This window comes from Camelus ferus, chromosome 31 (assembly GCF_009834535.1).
Source record: "Camelus ferus isolate YT-003-E chromosome 31, BCGSAC_Cfer_1.0, whole genome shotgun sequence".
In the NCBI taxonomy this organism is placed as follows: Eukaryota; Metazoa; Chordata; class Mammalia; order Artiodactyla; family Camelidae; genus Camelus; species Camelus ferus.
In genome coordinates this window covers 11944828-11969065 of record NC_045726.1, presented here as the reverse complement: position 1 = coordinate 11969065, position 24238 = coordinate 11944828, and the positions used below count along the sequence as shown (strand labels likewise).

General features: G+C 44.2%; 1 protein-coding gene across 1 annotated transcript in view; it reads left to right on the top strand.

The window, feature by feature from the left end:
* DOCK5 (dedicator of cytokinesis 5) overlaps nucleotides 1–24238 on the top strand; it is a 176603-nt gene that overhangs the window by 77812 nt on the left and 74553 nt on the right. Inside the window, 10 exon segments of the mRNA XM_032471059.1 lie at nucleotides 1954–2102; nucleotides 4604–4739; nucleotides 5800–5957; nucleotides 6165–6246; nucleotides 8636–8765; nucleotides 10964–11036; nucleotides 14735–14877; nucleotides 17111–17236; nucleotides 21569–21693; nucleotides 23089–23187. Coding sequence (XP_032326950.1) covers nucleotides 1954–2102; nucleotides 4604–4739; nucleotides 5800–5957; nucleotides 6165–6246; nucleotides 8636–8765; nucleotides 10964–11036; nucleotides 14735–14877; nucleotides 17111–17236; nucleotides 21569–21693; nucleotides 23089–23187 — 1221 coding nt within the window.

Genomic DNA, 24238 nt, shown 5'->3' with positions numbered 1-24238 from the left:
CCGGACCTTTCTGTCTAAAGCGACCTCCTCGCCACTTATCCCACTGACCTATTTCCTTGTATTTTTTATAATCTGAAACTATCTTGTGTGTCTGTACATGTATATGTATTATATATCATTATGTGAATATTATATATGATATTGATGAGGTATATTGTTTACACATAATGTATATACGTTTATTTTGTATATTTTCATATATTTACCTACATATGTATAAAAGTTTACTTATGGCTGCCTTGCCCCTTCTAGAATGGGCAGGAACTTTATTTCCAGCACATAGCAGATGCTTATTGACTGTTTTTGTTTGTTTTGTTTTGTTTTGTTTAACACAATGAATCAGTCAGTCTTTTAGATAGAACCGAGATCATCATGGCATGCACATCAAGTATTAGACTTTTAAAATGACTGAGGCTCAAATAATTTAGTGGGTCATAAGTGTAATTTAGTTCAGTTACAGGAAGTCCTTCCTGAAGCCCTGAATAATGGTTTAATTATTCTAGATCTGACACTTTTCGAGATGGTTTAACAGTTTTATGAGGATTTTAAAATAATATTGCATGCTCTATTTTTGATTATCCCTTATCTCTGAAATTACAGTTATTTCTCCATCCATATCTCGTGGATGCAGTACATTTTACAGAGTGCCTACTCTGTATCAGCTCCTATGAATACAAAACAGAACAACCTCCTTGTCCTGTGGGTTCTTGCCATCTAATGGGAGACTTAAAGCAAGCTGAGGTGGTCCGGGTTCAGAGTGCTGTGATGGGAGTAAATTCCAGCAGCTGTGGGAGAGACAGCCAACCCAGAGTTACGGTTTCAAGGAAGAGACCTCTAAGTGTTGACTGTAGAATCAGAATTAGCAGTTGGAGGAGGGTGTGGTGTGTGACTGAGAGGGGGACGGTGTGGGGGAGGAGGAGTCACACGTTGAGAAGGTCTCGAGCGCTTGGGAGAAATGGACAGAGCTTTGTGTGGAAGGGGTGTAGACTTTGGAGGTGGTGATGGTGCACAGAGCAGTGGGAGTGCAGGTTCGAGACAGGATAGGAGGGGACTTACAGTGTGATCTACTGTATCTGGAAGACAGGGGAAATCACTGGAAGGTTTTAAGCAAAGAAGGGACCTGGGCAGAATTTTAGAATGCATAGGTGACTTGGTACACTGATGAGTTAGGACCAGCCATCCATCCTCCCAGTGCTTGTCTACTTCAAAAGACGCAACAGATGAGGAAGTGGGAATGGATCAGGGCAAAGCCATCCCTACTATTGATACAGGAGAAAAATGGGGCACGAGGGGATGGCCACGTTCCAGGTCCCAGGCAAGTCCCTGGGACGCGCCCCTTCAAGTGAGGGTCCTTGGCTTCGCGCAGGAAAGAATTCAAAAGCCAGCCATGTTTGGGTCAAAGTAGGTGTATTCAGAGAGATGCACGCTCCGTAGGCTGAGTGCAGGCCATCTCGAAAGGCAAGAGAAAGGCCACAAGGTGAGCGATTGTTAGTTTTTATGGGCTCAGTAACTTCATATGCTGACAAGTGGGAGGATTATTCCAACTACTTTGTGGAAGGGGCTGGGATGCCCAGGAATTGGGCCATCACCCACTTTTTGACCTTTTACGATCAGCCTCGAAACTGTCATGGCACCTGTGGGAGGGCCATTTAGCAGCTGTTGTTTTTCAATGAGTGTGTATCTGAGCTCATGGTCAGCTGGGAGTTGAACCTTCCACCGTCTTGGTCCTAACTGCTGTGTCTTTCTTTAGATGGCTGTTCCCTACCCTCTTCCCTCCTGTCTCAGTGTTATAAAAAGGTCCACTCAGAGTGCACAGCACATTGTATGGCAAAAATAATTGGTTAAATAGCACTTTATAAAGAATCAAGTCAAAAGATGTTCCCATCTTTCATCACAGCTTTTTTTTTTTTTTTTTTTTTTGGTCCTTTCTTCTGCCTCACTTTCCCATCTTAGAACAACAAGGTCACACTCTTCCGCCAGCTGCAGCAAATGACGTACAACCTGATCGAGTGGCGGTCGCAGATCCTGTCTGGAACACTCCCCAAGGACGAACTGGCCGAGCTCAAGAAGAAGGTCACAGCCAAAATCGATCACGGGAACAGGTAAGCCAGGGATAACTTTATCCCAGGAACTTAGAAGGAGCCGAGCACAGTCATGCTAACTAAGGACACAGCTCCCCACGAGCTCTTGATCTTAGACTTGCCAAAGAATAGTGCTGACTGCTCTCTTTCTGCCTTGGAAAACACTGAATTTTGTTGAAGAAAATTTGGCAGCAGCGGCCATGGACCAGACCCTGTGCTGGATCTCTGGTCTCGAGGACCTGACTGATGAGTAGCGAAACTGGGGCTGGGATGGAAGCAAACGCACTGCCAAACAGACTCAAAGTGTCCGAGCACTTGAAGCTGACATTTTCGGGGACCTGGGACTGTCTCTATTCTTCTAACAATGGATTTTACATCAGAATCAGACTCACTCTCTCTCTGTCTTCCCCTAACTGGGACCACTGTTTCCACTGTGTAAAAACCAGATTTACCTGGAGTAGTAAACATGCTTTTAGCCTGTTAAGTCTCCAGTAACCTCTAAAGAGTTAACCACTTCATTAATCTTCCCACTGGCTCAGGCAAGTATATTATTCCGCTTTTTGGAAAATAAGAAATTCAGTCAGTTCATCAGCATTGATGGTGACCTGGGATTCATCCCTCTCGATCAGCTCTTTTTAAAATCCCGGGTTGGTTTCTCAGTTTTTGTGGATGATTTGTTTGACCTTAAGTTTCATTTTCTAAATTTCTTCAACATGTGCATGTGTGATTTTTTTTTTTTCCTCCCTCTTTGCCCTGTTTCTGCAACTTCAGGACCCTGGGATGTACTTCAAAGACCTGTTAAATACCGCTCATTACCTCCTCCTTTAAGTGTTATGGACTCTGACAGCTGTATTCAGGAAGAGCTGGAGTAAAGAGTGTACATCAGCATTCAACCCTTGTTTTTGAAATCTTCCGCATACACTTCGCATATAGCCCTTGATTATAACTCTGTGAGGTAGCTGTTACTTCCATTTATGGTTAAAGAAACAGACCAAGTGAGGTTAAGTGAGTTGTTTCCATGTCGCATACATTGCTAAGTGGGGAAGTTTAATTTGAACCCAAGACTTTCAAGTCCGCGTCTAATGCTCCCTTCCTAGGGTTAGGAATTAATCTCTCTCTCCCTCCTTGCTTGGACATTCAGGACTCCAACCACAGGAGTTGCACTGCCAGTCATGTCGTGCTGGGGAGATGCTTAAAAAAACAGCTGAGTTGGGGTAAGGCTGCTCCCTCCTTGCACATAGGCAGCCTCTGGAGTTTTGGGTCTTGGCACAGTAAGGCATTGGCTTGGAGGCCCCCGGTCTCTGGCACAGGATGGTCACATCCCACAAACAGCAGAACGCGTTTGCCTTCCCATTTCAGCCCTTGGAAGCCACTCAAGAAATGAAGCTGCTGCATCGGGACATCAGAGATGCGGCCTGAGCGGCCAGCGAGGCCCGTCTCTTCGCTCATCAGTGTGGGTGGCATGTGGGTCTGGCTGCCGTAGCAGGAGACTTACCGGAGTGAATCAATTGATGGAGATGCCGTAAACAGACAGGAGGGAAATCAGGCACTTGTGCTTTCTTCCCAAAGACTTGGCCCAGGTCACTGTTACCCCTGCGCTTTCTGGCCATTTGGACAGCCCCACTCCCAAACTGCTAGTGCCTGGAATGCACACTGGGCATTCAGATTGCAGTGTCCTGTTTCCACCACGGTCCGGACTTCTCAGAACTAAGCAAAACTCTTTCTACTTCTGTGCACACATCGGGCGTAAAAGCCTCGGTGGTTCAGCGCTCAGCGCTTCATGCAGCCAGGGGTTTCCTCGTGCCAGTTTCTGCCATGAAAACTAACATTCATTGAGAGTACAGTCTATGCTGGATATTGGATTATGTGCTTTATATGCATCCTCTCATTCAAGGCACGCAGCAGCCCTGAGGGGTAGGGAATATTTACAGCTAAGGAAACCGGGGCCTGGCAAAATGAAGTAGATTATCCGAAGTCACCTTGCTAGCAAGTATTCAAGCCAAGATGTGACTCTTGGTCCAGCTGACACCAGAGCCCAGGCTCTGAGATGGGTTTTGTGATACCAGCAACCAGGACTTACTTCTTGGATCTCCTTTAAGATGGTCTTGAATTAAGGACTGTGCTCTTAAGAAAATCAAGGCAAACCCCCTCACCAGTATCTGCGCATTCGTCGTTCATGGTTCCCGTGCCAAACTACACATGCTTGGGGGGAAGAAGCGTCGGTCAGAGGATTTTGGTTGGAGGTAGTGCCAGTTTTGCCTTTTCTGTGAGGTTCTGTGGACCAAATTACTTTGCACATCATTATATGAGTGTGGGTAACATTATCTTAAGTTTTTTAGCATCATTGTTGTGTAGAAAGGAGGCAGAAATTGAAAGGAGAAAAGTCAGGGGGCTCTTCTCATCTTGGCTTGTCCAGCACCCAACCTTTCACCTGAATCCTCTGGGTTCTTCTCTGCAGACTCTTCAGGAAAGGGTCTGCTTTCCTGGTGAGGAGACCCAGCTGACCACTCCTCTCCTTCTAGGATGCTGGGCTTGGATCTGGTCGTGCGGGACGACAACGGGAACATCTTGGACCCGGATGAGACCAGCACCGTCGCCCTCTTCAAGGCCCATGAAGTGGCCTCGAGAAGGATTGAGGAGAAGATCCAGGAAGAGAAGGTACGCTTCCTCGCACAGCAGGCTCTGGCCGTGGAGGTTCCATTTTTGCATTTGTTTTTAATGAGGGAAAGGGAGTCGTTGACAACAGAGATGGAAATGTTGTTTAGAAAAACATCCCTCTCTTGGTTTTAGAAGCAAAATATGACAGAAAGAGTGAGGCAGCTTTGTATGTTCTGACCTGGAAAGATGGCAAAGGTTGCAAAGTTAAGGGGAAAAGAGCAAGATACAGAATGGTGTGTATAAAATAGTGTTATTTGTGTTTCTTAAAACGAATAGACAGACGTGTGCTTGCCTACATGCAGATCACTCTGGAGTGATGAACAAGAAATTGACAACGAATGGATGCCTCTGGGAAGAGAGCTGGGTGGGAGGAAAGACTTTGTACTGTGTAAATGTCTATATTTAGTACATAGATTACGATTCCCAAAATAATATTTATAAAATGAAGTGTTTGGAAGATTTTGAAAGTATCAATTGGCCAGTAAATAAAACTTAGAAAGGTACAGAAAAAGAAAAAAAAAATCACCGATGTGGCTACCCAACCCAACTGATGATTTGGTTTATCTTTTTCCAGTCCTTCTGTTCCGATGAGTAAAGGTTTCTGTTATTTTCTTTAGTTGATAGGTTTTATTTCTTTAGCGCAGTTGTAATAATATTTAATTGTGTCTTTGACTCCAACGGCTAACCATGCCTGAGGGTGGACCTTTCCAGTGGAATCTCTTATTTGCACTGAGAATTGTGCCCGAACAGAAGGATAATGGGCCATAACTTTTACGCTTTTGAGGCTTATCCCGAAGCCATTGTGAGACATGAGAACTTCTTGAAGACGCTAAAACCGTGAATTATCATAACGTCCAGATGCTTGCTCTGTAAACAGCACGTGTTGAGTTGCTGGGGCTCGCTCGGTCCCCCGTCTGCTTACATGCGTTTTGTTTTCAGTAAGCGCTTCTCCTCGTGGGTGGTGATAACGTTTGTCCTCCATGTGCAGGCCAGTGTCTTTGCCAGTTTGTTCCCGTTTGCTGAAACCAAGATGCTTTTCTCTCTCGTTTGCTGTGTTCAGTCAATTCTGCAGAATCTGGACTTGCGGGGTCAGTCCATCTTCAGTGCTGTCCACACCTACGGCCTCTATGTGAACTTCAAGAACTTTGTCTGCAACATCGGGGAAGATGCAGAGTTGTTCATGGCCCTCTATGACCCGGACCAGTCCACGTTCATCAGGTAGTGGGGACCCTCTGGGTGTCCCTCATGGAGGAGGTCGGGCCACAGCCAGGAGACCCGAGGGTGGTCCTTGGCGTGGTCTCAGTTCTGCCTGGTGAATTTCACTGAGCTTTTCGGGGTCGCCTTTTGACCCCATTAAGTCTGCACTGAGAGTAGTTTCCACCCCCGTTAGGCCCTCACTGAGAGTTTTTTTGTCCTCTTCACCAGTGAGAACTACCTGATTCGCTGGGGCAGCAACGGGATGCCCAAGGAAATAGAGAAACTCAATAACCTTCAAGCCGTCTTCACTGTGAGTCCTTGCTGCGTTTAACACTTCCCTTTGTTTATGGTGTTGGTGGGCGCATGTGGTAAACCATATGGAAAACTTAAAAAAAAAAAAAAAAAGAAAGAAAACATGAAAACAATATTCATCATCATCCCTCCAGCAGGAGTAACTCGCTCATTTATGCAACAAAGATTTAGTGGCACCTGTTAGATGCCAGGCTCTGATCTAGGGGCTTGAGATACATCAGAAAAAAAAATGTCCCTCTAAAAAAAAAAAAAAAAAAAAAAAAGAAGTCCCACTTCTCAAAGAGCTTTTCATCCTAATGGGGGAGACAGGAGTAAACAATAATCAAACAAACGAGCACATTCTGTGCAATGGGAGAAGTTACGAGTGCCCTGGGGGGCCTGGGAGGGAGTTTCCCGGCTGGGGAAGGGCTGCCGTCTGAAATAGGTGCGTCAGGGCGGACCTCGGGGAGGAGGGGCCTTTGTGCAAGAACTTCCAGTTGGCAAAGGGGTGAGTGGTGCAGACAAGGCGGGGAGCATTCCAGGGCGAGCGGACAGTCCCAGCAAAGACTGGGCTAGACTTCCCTGTTGCTTTATGTTCTAATGGGCTTTGTCCTCTCTTCCTCCACATCCCCAAGGCTGGAGGGGTGCTGCTGTATGTGGGTCAAGGGCAAGGAAGACTGTTGGGCTATAGATTGGAGACTGGTGACTCTTTCTTGTGGGCTCGGAACGTTTTGGGGGCTCTCTCACTTTTTTTTTATGACATCAGTGCTTGACATGCCCTGGAGCTGCTGTCACCTGCTCTGAGCAGCTTTGATGGGCAGGTGTCCCAGTTCCCATCAGGCCTGAAGGAGATACCGGCTTCCTTTTCTCCCTTTTCCCTTAAGTCACGCCCATATTGTACCTCCTTATTCTCCTCCCGCCCTCACAGCAAGGAAAGCAGGGTCTACGGTAAAGCAGCAAAGGAAGTGATAGGAAGGAGCAGTGGCCCCAGCACTGGCTCATTCATTCATTTCTCCTTATTATTCTTCATTTCTTCTCTACACCTCCCACCCCTGGATAAGCATGGTCTGATTACTGTCCCTGCGCTGACCCACCCACATCTTCACCACCTAGTAAACATTGACAAGGAAGACCTAGACCTCTTTCCAAAACCTCTCCGCAACACGCAGAGTATCTCCTCACGTCTAAGATCTGCAGAGGTTTTTTCCCCTAAGCTCAGAAGGCATTTATCGGTCAATGTCTACACTGACAAAAACACATTTAAGAACGTGTTACTGACTCTGTGGTCCATCTTCTAACCAACACCGTTTTAGAAGAGCTGCAATCCATCCCCCTACCCGACTCCCCCGTCAGTTAGGCCCTTCCTGTATGCAAATTCCATGTCCAACTTTTTCAATGAAATAAAAGGTGGCTAATTCCTTGGTCATTAAATGTTCTACAAAAACTTCGTTTTAAATGATTATCTGTTACTGAATATTATCAGTGTGCCACAGTTCATGTAACCTGTCACCTGGAGTCCTTTTTTTTTGTTAATGGTAGCCTCACAAAACCTAGAGTAGAAGTTCAAGGCCGATGTTACCATTGGTATATATTCCTGTCTTGGAGGCCTGAGTTAACTAGATTACAGAGGATGAATTTGGAGTGATTAACTTAAAAAGTTTAAGTCTTGGTTCAGTAAAGAGGCCCTTGGACAGCTGTTTCATGGAAAGAATTTGAGGGGCAATTCCATCATTTCTGCTGTTCATGCGAGTGAGACACGTGAGCTCATTTGTGGGTTTACTCACCCGTTTTTAAGGCTATAAACAAGCATAGAACACAAGCCACAAAAAGACAGACATTTCATCAACAAGGTTCTCATGAATCAACACACACCCAGATGCTCTCAGTGGATACCTCTCATAAAATAGGTAAATAATTACAGAAAGCAGTGCATGTGAATTTCCGGGTTATAGTTGCCCCGCAGGATTATTTGGAAGATGAAATGAAACATCACCAGCACGTGTGGATACCAAGTAAACATCAGTGTCTTGCAAGTTTTAATTTCGTTTGACATTGAAAGGCGTTTGATGCTCAGATATGCCTTGGCAGGGTGGAAAGTAGCAACAACCCGATTTTTAAGTACCCTGCATAAACTAGAGACTTGAGATTGAACACGATCTGATTTATAAATTTGAAGTAAGAGCCGAGGAATTTTTTTTTTAATTCCTTTTTTGAATCCAGCCATTTTCCTCTGATGCCTTGATAATCTTGGGTGGGTCAAGGAAGAGAGGAGTCGTCCTGATATTTCAGCAGGAGGAAGTGTGCTCTGAAGGGTATTGTGTTATAGAGTGAAGAGAAAAAAGAAGTAAAAAGTGCAGGTGGCAGAGTGACGCAGTGTGACCGCCTCCCTGTGCTCTCTGCCCCGTTAGGACCTCAGCAGCACAGACCTCATCCGGCCTCGCATCAGCCTCGTGTGCCAGATCGTCCGGGTCGGCCACATGGAGCTCAAGGAAGGCAAAAAGCACACCTGTGGGCTCCGAAGACCCTTTGGGGTTGCAGGTATGGAAAGACCGCGAGATGGATGTAGAATGTAATACGGTGCAGCCGTGCGGTGGGTCCTCAAAACAGTGCGGTGGGTCCTCAAAAAATTAAACGTAGAACTTGTGATCCAGTAATTCCCCTTCTGTACCCCCAAAAGGATTAAGAGCAGGGTCTCAGAGATATTTGTACACCCATGTTCACAGCAGCATTGTTCACAGTAGCCACAAGGTCGAAGCAACCCAGCTGTCTGTTGATGGACGAGTGGATAATGAAATGGTATGTCCGCATAACGGGCTGTCATTCAGCCTTGAAAAGGGTGGAAATTCAGTCATATGCTGCAACCGGAAGGAACCTTGAGGATATTATGTGAAGTGAAATAAGCCAGTCACAAAAAAGACAAATACTGTACAATGCCCCTTATAGGAGGGGTCTAGAGTGGTCACATGCACAGAGACAGAAAGTAGAGCAGTGGGGGCCCAGGGACCGGGGAGAGGGGCAGCGGGGAGTCAGTGTGTAACGGGTAGAGGTTCCCTTTGGGAAGATGCAAGCATCTGGAGGTGGGGGTGGTGATGGCTGCACAGCCACGTGACCGTTCCTAATGCCAGTGCACGGTACATTTAAAAATGTCAAAATGGTCAATTTTATGTTACGTATATTTTTCCACAATAACACAAAAATTAAAGAAAGAAGAGGGAGGGAGGGAGGCCCCGAGACAGCGCGAGCTGGGTTTGCTTGTCAACGTCAGTATCAGACACACAGCATTTACTGCCTGGAATGGCCAGCGAGTGTCTCGTGGGTCCTGGGTGCCCTGCTTTGTTTCTCCCTGGCTGCCCAGCACTGTGTCTTGCGCACAGCAGGCCCTCTCCGTAAAGCCTCCGTGGGACTGTTGGAATCTTCCCTGCCTGCCTGCGGCCGCGTAACTGATTTCAATCAAATAGAATTCTCCCTGGAAGGCGGTTTGCCTGTCTAGGAAATTTCCTCTTCAGAGGAACTGCTTTCAGGGAGGGTTCTTGTCTTGAATCAGACTCCCTAACCTGCCAAGAGGCCCTCTGTTCTCATCTGGAGTTTGTTAAATTGAGGACGTATATTTTTCGGTCTTACCCTGACAGTTGGTCACGAAGTGGTTTTGAAAGCCATCAGTGGAAGGTCATAATTCTGCTCCTTGAACGAGGGCCCAGACACTCCATGTTGTCAGGGCCGACCTGTGGGTCAGGTGGATGGTGAGGCTGACTTATTTCACTTAGCCTGAGACCCTCCAAGTCCATCCAAGTTGCTGCCAATGGCAAAATTTCATTCTTTTTATGGCTGAATAGTATTGCATTCTGTCAGTACTTCTTCTAATCTCCCAATGGGTTACCTGGGGGAGGGGATTACTGGCGTGTGTTTTATGGCCAGATGGTAATTTATTAATGAAGGGATGGCCTCTTGCCAGGAGCCCTGTAAGTTCAGCAACTGTAGAGTGAGTGGCCCTCTTATTCGTTCTCTGGGCAGCAGGCATGGTTAGGTTAAATGGTTTGGCCTTGTAATTGCTGTTGGGTTCATACCCTGGCTTTTTCACCTAAAACTTCTGATCTAGGGAACACTGCCTGCCTTTCCTGTGGTCAGTTTCCTCATCTCTTAAAGTAGGACTAATAATATTGGTATAAATGGGCTAGCACGCGCGGTAGGGTTAGACCCGTGCTTTCTCCATTGCTCTTCTTATGCACGAAGGAGCAGGTCCCTGTGTGATCCCCTGGTCTGCTCTGCTCGTGTCCTGCCTGCCCTTCGTTCATATGGACCCCAGGTGAGCAGATGTCAGAGGGACAGTGGACCACTTCAAGCCTTAAGTTCCTCTCCCAAATCTTTTATTCTGTTGACACTCCTGCCAAAGATATGTGTTCCCTTGCCTTTGCACGCAGGCTTACTACAGAGTGTCAGTGTCAAGTTACTCAAGAATTCAGTAACTTGGTTTAGCAGAATTTTTTAAAGGGGCGTGGTCTGCAGGGTTGATCTGCGAACCCTCAAGCTCCGGCCTGAGCTCCTGATGAATTGCTGTCCTGCTCGGCGGGGCGTGGGCACGCCGGGAGTCACTGGTGGTGAAGAAATGAAAGAAACGTCCCTGCTTGCTATCTTTCTCCCTGCAGCGTTCTGCGGTCGCTGATGCTGTAATTTTCCATAGTTACGCACTGGGGCCTGAAAGCAATTAGTATCTTTAATTAAGTTTCTCTTTTTCCTAGTGATGGATATTACCGATATCATACATGGCAAAGTGGATGATGAAGAAAAGCAACATTTTATTCCCTTTCAGCAGTAAGTAAACTCCTTGGGCACTTATCCTGGGTGACTTGAGACCTGGGTGAGGCCTTTGGGTGGCGCGTTAGCACAGAGCCAGGTTGTCTGAGAGAAGCCAACAGAAGATGTTGTTCAAAGTCCTTCCTACTGGACACCAATATAAGAGGGTGAACTGAAGTTGAGTGATTCTACAGAAATGACCAAAGGAACATAAAGGGCAAATCTACCAAAGGATGGTATCATTTAAGTGCCAGAAATGCCAAAGTCTAGCTGGACTTTGTCGTAAGGAACAGGTGTCACGGAAGACAAGGATTCAGCAGGGCTTCTCAGACTGTAACCTGCATATGAACCCCCTGGGATCTTGCTGGAGCGCAAACACCATCCAGGAGGCCTGGAGTCTGCATCTAGCAAGTTTCCAGGGGATGCTGCTGCTGCAGGTCTGGGGACCACACTTTGAGTAACAGGGGTGTAGAGATGCGAGAGTGAAGGGTGGTCTCATCCTTGGGTTCCTACAAGTGGAAGAAAGCCAGCTCGGGAGTGGGTGGAAGGATTCCCCACAGAATTGTGCTGAGTTCCCCTTACTGAGCTTCAGGGGCGGGAGCCCTGGGTGGGCCACCGCGGGGCTGATGGAGAATGACTTTCACCCCCCATAACTCTGAAGGAGCATGCGTGCCAACGTCCTGGCTGGCTCCAGCAGCCGTGTGCCACTTACCTCGCACGAGTGATGGGGACAGTGCTGGATCTGACTCCCAACAGGGCGGTCTTGTCCGTCAGAGAAGATGATTGTCTTGGTCACCCTCGCAGCCACCATAACAGATCAGTGTGACAAACTCAGCTTTCCCAAAACCAGCCCGAGGCTATTTGAATTAACACAGAGTTTTATTAACTAATAAGTAATATATGATTTTTTAAAAATTAATTTAAAATCAATGGGGAAAGATAAACTTTGTAAAAAAACATTGAGAAAATTAGCTAACCATTTAAGAAACATAAATTAAAGCCTCATCTCACAACTTATAACATTGTAAATTCCGGATGATAACATATGTAAATGTAAGAGCCAAACCTTCAGGAACTTTGGGAAAATGAGAGTTTTACATGTTAGTTACATGCGGGAGGCCTTTCTGAGTCAGACGCCAAAGATTCAACTGAGAAAGAAACATTGGTAGGTTTAACCGCACAAAACTCTTAAACAACTTACACATAGAAAAAAATGTAGTAAAATCTTTGCAATGTGTATGAAAAAGGGTAAATGTTCTTAATAGATACAGAATTAATGGAAGCGTTCATAAGGACATAAAAAGGAAACATATGAAGAAATGGCCGATAAATTCATTCAGAATCAATGAAAGGCAAACTAAACAATGGGGTTTAGTTTTTGGGTTGGCCAAGTTTTTAAAATATATATGATATCCAGCATTTGGTGGGTGTAAAGAAACATTAATCATAAGCATACAAATTATTACAGTGCATGAAAGCCGTAAAATTTAGAAATTTCAAAGAATATACTCCGTAATTAACAGTGATTATTTGTGGGTGTAACTGGGAGATTTTGCCCCTCTTTTTGTTTAACTCTGTTTTCTATTTTTTTCTACAATAAATATTATATATAATTTTATTTAAAATATAGGAATCTTTATCTTTCAATTTAAAGTCCAGCACCTTTGGACCCATTCCTAAATATCGCAGTACAAATAGCTTATGCTAAATAGTTCTCCCCTTCATCCAGAAGCTGCTATTAAATTTTTAAAAAGTATATACTTATCCAGTATCCTACCACCTATATACCGACCCTCCAAGAATATGGTGAGGTCAGTACTTTTTGTAGCTCAGTGCTAGTATAAACTATGATGTAACTTTCAAGTTCATGGATGCTGCTCCCAGAATAAATACATACATATAGATTTAAATACATCAAGTAAATATGATATATTAAAATATATTATACTTTGATATTACTATATTGAATATAAATGATTTTAAACATTAACTCAAGTATATTATAGCTTATATAAATGTAATTAAATAAAATACATAGCATAAATATGAATATATAAATACATAAAATATAAATATATTATACTTACGATAAAACATAAATAACTTTTATATCCATGAATGTTGTTTCTATTATATATCCACATATAGCTGTATGTATGTATTATGTATAAGATATGTTATATATGTATATGTAATAAGAGCAACATCATGGATGTGAAAGTTATGGAATATTTTATAATAATCTGATATATAATATTACATATGTATATGTAAATAATAGGGGCAGCATTCATTGGTATGAAAGTTATTCTGCTCCATAAAAATAATATTATAAGTATATATGGAATAAGAATAGCATTATAGATACGCGTTATCTCAGATGTGTTTCTTTTATATGTTTGTTTCACTGCTGCTGTGAGTTTCTTCCTTTGGTTACGTGCCTCCCTGCTTGCTTTTGGAACCAGCTCTTATCTGGCAGCCTTGCTGGAACAGTGAGCCCTCAGATCATCTCCACCGGATAATAATACGTGCTTTGAATCTCCGAGGAGCCCAGCCCTAATTTGATTACCACTCACTGGGCGGCCAGCAGCCACAGTAAAGCTCTCACGATGCAAATCACAGCCTCTGGCGTTTAACTCCTACGATTGACGGCAGATGCTTTCATAACTTAGCTCAAAACTTTATAGTGATTTTCCTGGGGGAGTTTTGTGTGTGCATCCTGCGAGTCCGTCTGAGAGTCGTTGGAAAACAATTCAGACTGTCACAGTCCCACATTCCAGTAACATCTTGGAGTGTGCTCCCCCGCTTATTGTCAGGGTACAGATCGGAGCCCTGCAGAGAAAGCTGGCCTGTGTGTCCTGGGCGGAGAACAGAACCACAGCAGAGAAGACTGGAGACCATTGTCCTGCACCAGGCTGATCCTCGGTCACTGATAATGCTGCTTACAGCAGAATGGGGGCTGTGCTGGGCTCTTTGGTCACGCCGTACGAGCCTCAGCCCGATGTGATCATTAAAGTGACACTTGTTTGCCGCTGTCTGTGCCGTTACAACCCTAAATACAGTTTGTCATCACGTTGGAATCTAAGAACATCTGGGAGCCGCTGCATATGTCCTGCTCGTGTACGTTGAGGGTTGGCACAGGATGGGGGCCTTCAAGGCTCATGATCCAGACCCGTTTCCTTGCGGATGAGGAAACTGAGGCCCTAGAGGGCCCACTCTGGAAGAGCTCACTGTCCAGTAGAACCAGAACTGGGTCTCCTGTCCCTTCCCCGTCCTTCTGACTCCAATACCACAGCCTCTCCCACCTTGTAAAGTGCGTCAGGCGCTGCCTCAGTTTTGGTTGTTAACATGTGGCCATCAGTTTTGTTTGTTCTTGGTTTTTTTTTTTCCTTTTCCCCCTAGGTTATCTCAAGATGAATTCAGTGTCTAAGATATAGGCACAGGGTGGGAAAGTAAAAGAAAGATAGAAAGTGTCCTGTGATTAGGTTCGTGTAGTGTTTATTTTTTAAAAAGAAATTTTTTTTTTTAATGGAGGTACTGGGGATTGAACCCAGGACCTCATGCGTGCTAAGTACACACTCTACCACTGAGCTATACTCACCTGCCTCGTTTAGTGTTTATATTTCCAAGTTATTCCTGTCGGACCCACCACTATCTGAGGCTGTGCTACAGAGGGGTCCTCTTTTTGCCTTACCAATCATTTCTGACTTTCCCAGAATTGCAATGGAAACCTACATCCGGCAGAGGCAGCTAATCATGTCGCCCCTGATAACATCCCACGTGATTGGAGAGAATGAGCCACTGACTTCAGTCTTGAATAAAGTGATCGCAGCCAAGGAAGTGAATCACAAAGGACAAGGTACACCGCCCTGTGGACTGAGCTGGGAGGGGCCTCTGGGAGGGGAGGGGTGGCGTTCCGAGCTGAGTCCTTGGACTCTGGCCCATTCATTATCTTCCTCTGATATAAAACAGACCGTGCTGGGGACTGTCCACCTCAGCTTCCTGCTGAAGGCAGTGGAGACTAAAGAGACTGGAGTTGGACCACAGGTGTATTTTGTCAATTCTGTAGAACAAATTCTTTCCCTGTGAGTCTTTCCTCACTCTTGTCTGCCCCATAATCCCAGTGCTGTCTCTAGGTAAATGCACAAAGAAAAAGAGTTATAAGGATCATCATGTTCCACTCTCTGAATATGTTTATTGCCTTCCATTGCCTCTAATTGAGAAGGAGACCAAAGGGATGCAAATGAATACGTATTAATATAAAATAATGGGTTATCCAGCAAAACTTTTTTCGTTGTTTTTAGCACCTCTGTATATCATTTTGTTGACATAGTTTTAATGAAGAGAAGTTCTGCTAATTGAAAGTGCATTTTTAATTCAAATAGAAATGGAAAATAATTAAAATTTCAAAATTCAAATACCAAAATGATGATTACTTGGGGATAATTTTGAAGATTGAATCATTTTTTTTATACTACGCTATAATTGTCTTCCAAAGTGGAAGCAATTAGAAAACACATCTTTAGCATATTTAGTTTGCCGCGTAGTCTCAATGATCCTGAGTGAGGAATACATGTGAGGCATCAGAGAATCTGAAAGTAAATAACTCAGTGTGTTTTCTGTTGTTTTGGAATTCCTAGTCTAAGGATGTCATTTGTTAGAGTAGAAGACCATTACACTAGATAGATTGCTGTGGATGTATAATTTTTTTTTTAACAAAATTGAAAAAAATACCATTCCTCCTCTCCCTTCTGAACAAAACAGTTTCGAATGTTTTTATGCTGTTCATAAAAAATTTTAATGGCTGTGTAATAGTCCATTGCTTGGATTTTTTTTTTTTTTAGAGCATGGAATCCCCTATGTAAACGTTTAAGTCCTTTCTAATTTGTCACCATTGTAAGTTAAAATAATTCTGCTATGATCACTTTTATATATGAAGCTTCTGTATTTAGGACTGCGTCCCTAAGAAAATTCCAGAAGTAGGATTTCTTGGTCAAACGATGGGAACAAGCTTAAACCTGGACATAAACATATTGCCAGAAGCTTCCCATAGATTTCTTCCAGTGGGCACTAATTCCCAGCTGCCTGCTTTGCAAACTGATCTTTAAAAATCTTTACCTGTTTGAAAGGGGAAAAGTCGACTTCCAAAGCGCTCTCAAATTTTAAGAAACAACTTGATGTTGAATTCTCTAGCCCTCATGTATATTTGTTTCTCAAGTTTTCCTTCTCAGTTTTTGTGAGCTCTTTGTTTAATGAAAATAACAACCTGTCTTGTTTAGGACGCATGCATCTCAATTTCTGGTTTGTCAAATATTTATAAACTTCTTGTACTTCCTTGTGGGTTGTCTATTCACGTTCTGTTCATTTGTGAGAATCTTAAGGGTTTTCTTCTAATGAGTATAAATTCGTAATTTCTTACAAGGATTTCACCAGGCCTTTTATAGGCATGTGGACTGTGCCTTGTACTTTTTTATGAATATCAGAATTTCAGTTTGTATAGATAACTCTTGCTTTTATGATTTATGCATTTGTTTTTCTATTTAGAAAAATGGTTCATTCTGAGAGATTTAATAGCTGTACACTTATTTTTCTTTTAATTTCCTATCTTTTTTTCTATTGTGTTAGGAATTTATTTTAGTGAGAATGTGTGGTGAGAGATTAGATTAATTCTGTCCTAAGTAGGTAGAAAATTATCCCGGCACATGTCTGAAATTGTTCCATTTTTCATGATTTGTTATGTCTCTTTTTCTGTATGGTTAATTGCTATATATAATTTTACTTGATTTCATTGTTTCCATTGATTTATATATCTTTTCTGTTACTAATATCACAGTTACTATAACTTTACAGTATTTTGGTATCTCATGGGGGCTATCTAAACATCTGTTCACATCTCTCAAATTCTCAAAGAAGTCCTGTGATTTTGTTGGGAGTGTCATTAAAATTCTAAGTTAACTGGGAGAGAATTTACATCTTTATAATCATGTGTCTGTGTATCAATACCACGCCTTTATTTTTCTCAGCGTCTGTATGTGCATTTATTATATAGATCCTAACAAAGAACTGAAAGTTTACCTTTTATTTCTTTAAAGGACTTTGGGTGTCCTTGAAGCTATTGCCGGGTGACCTCACGCAGGTTCAGAAAAATTTTTCACACTTGGTGGATAGATCAACAGCGATTGCCCGGAAAATGGGCTTTCCGGAAATAATCCTTCCAGGTAAACACTGTGCTTGACTCACCTGTGTCCTGTTCTGTGTCCTGTAGGACTGCCTTCCAGGCAGCAGTTACTTCTCATGGGAATCTTGGAGCCATAAGATTTCGTTATTTGCATTCAGTGATACCAAGACAGTGGGAAATACAGACAGGGTTTCCATACCTTAAAAAACTGCCGAATGGAAAAGCCTAAGTTAATGCTTTTAAAAGTAACTCAGAAATTTCTGTTTGCATTCTCTCCGTGTTCTGCACAAGCCCCTCCGAAGTACTTTCCTAGACCACCCGTTAAGTAGAGCCACACAGCTCAGATTCTCTGCCTGGAGCATAATTCGCTCTTCTCACAATGACATCACCAGCACCATGTGCTCCTCGCCAGGGAGCTCCGGCGCGGTGCGTCCCCGGTTCAGATGCAGCTGGACCTTCTGCTCCACTGGCTTGAGCTCCAACTGTGTTCCTGGCTCTCACTGTACTTGTGGCGACAAGACTGTAAACATTCTGCAGTTTCCTGCTTTACTTTCATCTTTTTTGTCACCACATGTTGGTGATCTGCATGTGCGTTCTCTTGAATTCACTGGTTTAACTCATTTACTCTCTTGATCGTTATAATGGTAACAGGCAATCATCCCCTCAAGGAACTTTATATAAAATATATGTATTACAGATATTAAAATATGAATACATTGTATATTTTATAGATAGACTGTATGAATAAACAATCTTTGGCATGTTAGAAAAATTCTAGAAAACTGAGCTATTATCCATTGCATTAAAAACTCAGTTTCTCTTAAACTATTATAAGATCTTATTCCTCCTTTGGGATATTAAGGAGCAGTAATAACTTGATGCCTCACAAATTTCTTTTTACATGTATTTTTTTCTTTACATGAAGTATATAGTCAGTTTACAGTGTTGTGTCAATTCCTGGTGTAACACATTTCTGTACATAGTGAGTGTTAAAGAGAGTATCTGTGGAATGAATGAATGAAAGACCCATAGAATGGAGATTATCTTCTCCTTTTCTCATGAAGAGTAGTTTTCCATCTGCTTTTTTCATCCCTTCCGGAGCCATTTCACCCTAACACATACTCATCATCATTCTGGGGAAATGTGTTGTCTTCTTCTTGTTTATAGAAATGAGTAATGGTGCTATTCCTATAACTGAAGGCAGTCTTACTGCTACAGCAAGACAGAATTCTGACAAAATCGAATATGGAGGGTTATCTTTTGGGCAAAGTGAATTTATCTTTGACATCTGTCTGGAAAGATTCTTTCTAATCAACAGTGTTCATTCAGAGACTGCCAGGCCTGTCAGAGGCATAAAGCACCGTCTTGACAGTGGTTCCCAAATGCTGCTTTTGGTATCAGCGCGTTAGGATCACCTGAGAAACATTAAAATTACAGATTCCCAGATTTTTCCGGAGACTCTGATTCAGTTTGTAAGACCAGGGCTCCTCCATGGGGTTCTGGTCATCAGCCAGGTTTGAGAAATACAGATCTGGACCATCGTCCCTCACCTCTCATCACTATTTAAACAGGCTCCAGGTTCCTCTGCTGCCCTTTTCCCTGTAGCTGAGATTCTTGGAAGTGATGATGTTCTGTTTTCCCACCTGCCAGCCACCCTCTATTCCATCCACAATGGCTGTCACTCGAGTCAGCAAAGATGACAGCGTCACTAAGTCCAGTGGGTATTTTTAGCCTAATGATCGTCACTGGGCAGCCCGTGACAGGGTTGGCCACTCCCTCCTTAGAATGTTCCCCACTCATTGCCGGTGACCCCACACTCTTCTCTTTTTCTTCATTCCCCTGAAGCCTCTCCCGGGACTCCTTTGCCACCTCATCTTCTTCGACCTCACCTTGGCATATTGGGGTTCCTCAGTGTTCAGTCCTTCTGACCCTGTTGGGCAGCTCGTGCTGCCATAACCAGTTCCCACAGGCTGCGAGGCTGAAATGACACAGGTTTATCCTCTCACAGTTCTGGAGGCTGGAAGTCCAAGGTCAAGGTGTCGAGATGTTGTTTCTTCTGAAGCCTCTCGCCTTGGTTTGCAGGAGGCCCCCTTCCCGCTGTGGCCTCACATGGTCACCGCCGGTCTGTGTGTCATCTGTGACCCAGTCTTTTCTTACAAGGACACCAGTCATATTGGATCAGGACCCACCATATGACCTCATTTGACCTTGATCACCTCCTTAAAGGGCGTCTCCAAATCCGATCACATTCAGAGGTACTAGGGTTTGGGACTTCAGCGTATGACTTTCGGGGAGGGAGGGACACAGTTCAGTCCGTAACAGGCCCCTTTCTCTCTCCCTTCTGTCCTCTCCCTCGGTGATCACTTCTGTGTGTTCATTGCCTCCAAATCCCGATCTCTAGGTCCAGGACCCCTCCTTTGAACCCCATTACCATCGATCCAACTACTTCCTGCCTCAGGACTTTAGCAGGTACATGCCCCCCTCCGATGGGCTCACTCTTCTCTTCAGTGGGTTATTTCTTACTCAGAACCCACGTTTGGAATGTGTAACCCTTGTGCATCTAGACCTGGCTCTTCTCCTGTGTCTTCTCCAAGAGAATCGCCCCTCATCCATCCCCTTGCAGAGACAAGAGGCCTGGAAGTCACCCTTGACGCCTCCTTCCCTTTACACCCTGTACAAAATTCGTGGAGAAGCCCCACCAGGTTTCCCTTGAGGAAACCTCCTCCTCTGCAGTCCCATTGCCACCACCCGAGTCATAGCTACTGTCATCACTTCCGTGGACATCGACCATCGCTTCCTGACTGGTTTCCTGTTTCTGCTCCTTCTCCCTCATGCACTCTTCTCCATGCTGTAGCACGAAGGAGCTTTTATAAATGCCTCCCTGATTTCCGTCCCACTCCTTCCTTGCCAAAAACATGTCGATGATTTCTGTTTATAATCAGGAAGAAGATACAGATTCTTCACTTGTCCTGCAAGCCTCAGGGAGACTTGTCCCTTGTGTGTCTCTGTAAGCTCGTCTCACACCAGATTCCCCCGCACTTAGAAGACTTCAGGCATGTGTCTCCTACCCCTGGGCCTTTGCACATGCTGCTGTCGCTCCCTCTCACTCACTTCTCCCATATTAGCTCAAAGGAAGGAGTCCCACACCCTCCAAACAAGGTCGGGACTTGGTGTTATGTTTTCGCCGAGCCTGGCTTTCCCCTTCATTTGTAACAATGCATCTCATCGTGTGATTCTGATAGTGCTTCCCTCGCCCACCAGACTGTAGCTGTGTGGGAACGTGGCTGCTGCACGGCTCACCGTCCCCCAAACACCTAACACGGTGCTTGGTACACAGCCGGTGCTCAGTCCAGTTTCCAAAGAGTAAATGCACATTATTTCATCTTATTGTGCCATCATTTATTCAGCCCCCTGTTCCTGTGACCGGAAATTGAAGATGTTTCCAAGTTGTCTTTTTCACAAACAACACTACAGTGAATATCCTCGTGGATAAAGCATCACTCACATATTTTTTATGTCAGTGTACTTGACATAAAATATGTTCTAGGGGGAGGGGATATCTCAACTGGTAGAGCACATGCTTAGCATGCAGAAGTCCTGGGTTCAATCCCCAGTACCTCCTCTAAAAACAAATAAATAAACCTAATTACCTCCTCCCTTAAAAAAAAAAAATGAAAATTAAAAAAAAGTAAGTTTCAGATACGCACATAGCGATTCACACTTCTTAAAGGTTATACTCCATTTATAGTTATAAAATATTGACTATATTTTCAGTGTTGCATAACGTATTCTTGTCGCTTATTCATTGTATACATAATAGTTCCGCTTAAGTTCCGCTTACTTCTCCCCCCTTATCTTGCTCCTCCCCCCTGCCCTCTCCCCATTGGTAACCACTAGTTTGTTCTCTTTATCTGTGACTCTGTTTCTTTTTGGTTATATTGACTGGTTTGTTTTATTTTTTAGATTCCCCATACCAGTGGTATCATACAGTATTTGTCTTCCTCTGTCTAATATATTTCACTTAGCCTGACACCCTCCAAGTCTATCCATGTTGTTGCAAATGGCAGAATTTCATTCTTCTTTATGGCTGAGTAGTATTCCTTTGTGTATGTATACATACCACATCCTCTTTATCCATTCATCTCCTGATGGACCACTAAACCGTACTTCAGAGACACTATGGTATGTACAGAAGGGTAGAATGAGGTGAGCTAAAGGTAACAGTACGCATAAAAACCTCTGCTATATGAGTAGTTTTATTATAAAGACAGAGCATTTCATATTTTACTTACACTTTATATGTTACATCCTGAAAGTTAAAAATGACTCCTCTCAGCACTGCTTACAGGATGGCTGGCTTGTCATGTTGCAGGAGATGTTCGCAATGATATTTATGTCACCCTGATCCATGGGGAGTTTGACAAAGGGAAAAAGAAGACGCCTAAGAATGTGGAGGTGACCATGTCTGTGTATGACGAGGAGGGCAGGCTCCTGGAGGTAGGTGGCACCCCCGGCAATCCCGCGTCCCTCCCACACTCCCTTCCAGTAATGAGCACTTTGGGCGCGATGTTGAGCGTTCTCCTCTGTGGCGTGCATTTGATGTTTCATCAGGAAAAAATAGGAAACCTGTCGAATTTGTGATTAGCAATGACCAGTTTTGCTAGTAAATTCACTTAGACCCTTATTTTAGACTCTTAGTTCTCCGGTGCTGAGAAGCACCTCAGGCCACCAGGGATGTCATGTGTACGCTTCTGATGCAGTGGTTTCTTATCATCTTCAAGTTACTTAGTCACTTTCAAGCCTGGTAAGTTCCTCTGAGGCTTGTGCAAAGTGGCATTCCCGCCCCATGAGATGTGGGGGCCACGTCCTCCAGCGGGGTGAGCGGAGATGTGCCCACTGGAGCTGTGAAACTGGAAGGGCTCCTGGTTCGAGGTCAGATGCCACGCTCTTTAGTTGCAGTGATCAGGAAACTGCAGCCCAGAGAGGAGAAGCACAGGACTTAGCGGTGATGGTAGGAATGGACACAGGTGTCCTGGCTCCCAGTGCACTGTTGCTCCAACGGAAGTGAGTCTTGATTCTGACATCAAAGAAAAAACATTTTTTGAAAAGAAAGAAAGAGAAGGATAGGCCAGGGGTGGCTACGGGATGCTTTCACTGGCTCAGCTGACTCTGGTCCCTCCTGGATGAGCCACAGTTACCTGCTTTGTAATCCACTCCAGTCAGTGGGACACACCCCATCACTTCCCCATGGGTATGATCAACTTTGAAGGAATCAGCCGACCAAGTCAAGTTGTATTCTGCTTAGGGGCGTAAGCAGACTGGTGTCGCCACGGGATGGGAGTGGTTTGCTCGTGCCGCTGGGGGGAGCCCTTGGGTCTGGGAGCTGAAGTGCACGTCTCCACGGCTCTGCTCACCAGCTTGGAAGTGCCCCCCTGGAGACCCGGCTCTGCTGAACCAGGTGGTTCATTGCTAGGAAGAGACGCAGCCCTGAGTTCTAGTGAACGTGCCGTACCTACACACCAGGTCCTCAAAGCAGAGTGTAGACAGGACCTCCCACGGTGGTGCGTCTGCACAGGGGCCGTAGCTCCTGGACACCCTCACTTGGCCTCTGTTCCCTGAGGAAGGAAGAAAGAAAGAAAGAGGAGAATGGCTGGGATGGAAGAGGGAATAAAAGTGATACCACGGAGGAAGTGGGGTGCTGGGAGCCTTGCCGACCACCGCATTTATGCACGTTGACCCTCAAAGTGCTTAGAAACTCAGTCTTACTCTGCTCCTCACCCCTAGATGGAATCAGCCTATGTTTGCCAGTGTAAGGGGTGTGCTGGCCACATGGAGAACCCAGATTGTTCTAGATAATACTGTCCCCTCCTAATTCGTTCTTTCCATCCAAAGAAAGCGATTCATCCCGGAGCTGGATATGAAGGCATTTCCGAGTACAAGTCAGTGGTCTATTACCAAGTCAAACAGCCCTGTTGGTATGAGACTGTCAAGGTGAGACTGTGCTATTTGTAAACCCGGTCGTGTAATAAACCTCTTTGAGATACCTTCTTTTCACCCCCAAATCGTTCCTCCTTTATCCTGATGTTGTAGGTGGGCTGTCTGTGGTGTGCAGTAAGAACTGAACTGACCATCGTAATTCTGCATAAGAGCATTTAATCTTTCATAGGCTTCAGAAATCTTAAATAACATTCTCATTCGCGAATGTGTTGAAATTTGAAGGGAGAAACTTGTGGCGGTGATGATGTAACAGGCTGCCAAGCTGGTCCAAAACCAAATGGAGATTTTCACACTCTGCAAGCAGTTTCCTAACTTCTTTTTTTTTTTTTTTCCCCCTTCTTGGCCTCTCACCAAGGTTTCTGGGCCTCTTTTCAGTTTAAATATATGTCTTACAAACTCCAAAGTGCTTTTCAGATCAGTCGTCTCATGGGAACCTCTCAGCAGCCCTGCAACTAAAACAGACAGAGTTGCCTTTTCGCTGTCGAGGTAACTGACCCTCAGAGAAGTTCAGTGATTCCCAGAGACCCTCTGGGTACTTAGTGTCACAGTCTAAACTGGGGCCCACTTCTTCTGAACCCCAGGCTCCATCAGATCTTTCTGATCTTCAAAGTCTTGTGAGCTCTCCTTAGAAAACTAAAAAAAAAAAAAAAAAAAATCACTAATGTCTCAATTCAGAAGGAACCATTTCCCCCAACTTTATATACTTTGTAGGTTTTGAATCATGTTATTCATACAAATGTATATGGTGCCTTTTTCAAACTGCTTAAGGCATTAAAAATTCTTTAGATATCTGTTTTTAGAAACTTGCATAATATTCCAGTCTATAATCCTGCCATAATTATAAAATGGAATATTTTAACTATTTGCCAGAAATTCTTTGCTCTTTTCACTGCCTCATGAATCTATTTCCCGTGCCCCTTCTATATAGGTAAGCAGCAAAAAAAAAAAAAAAAAAGCTTTCTTGTTCCCAATATTTTATCTTTTCCTTCTATTATGGGTCCTAATTATTCCCGTATAGACCTGAAAGGACTTGTGTTTTCCCTCT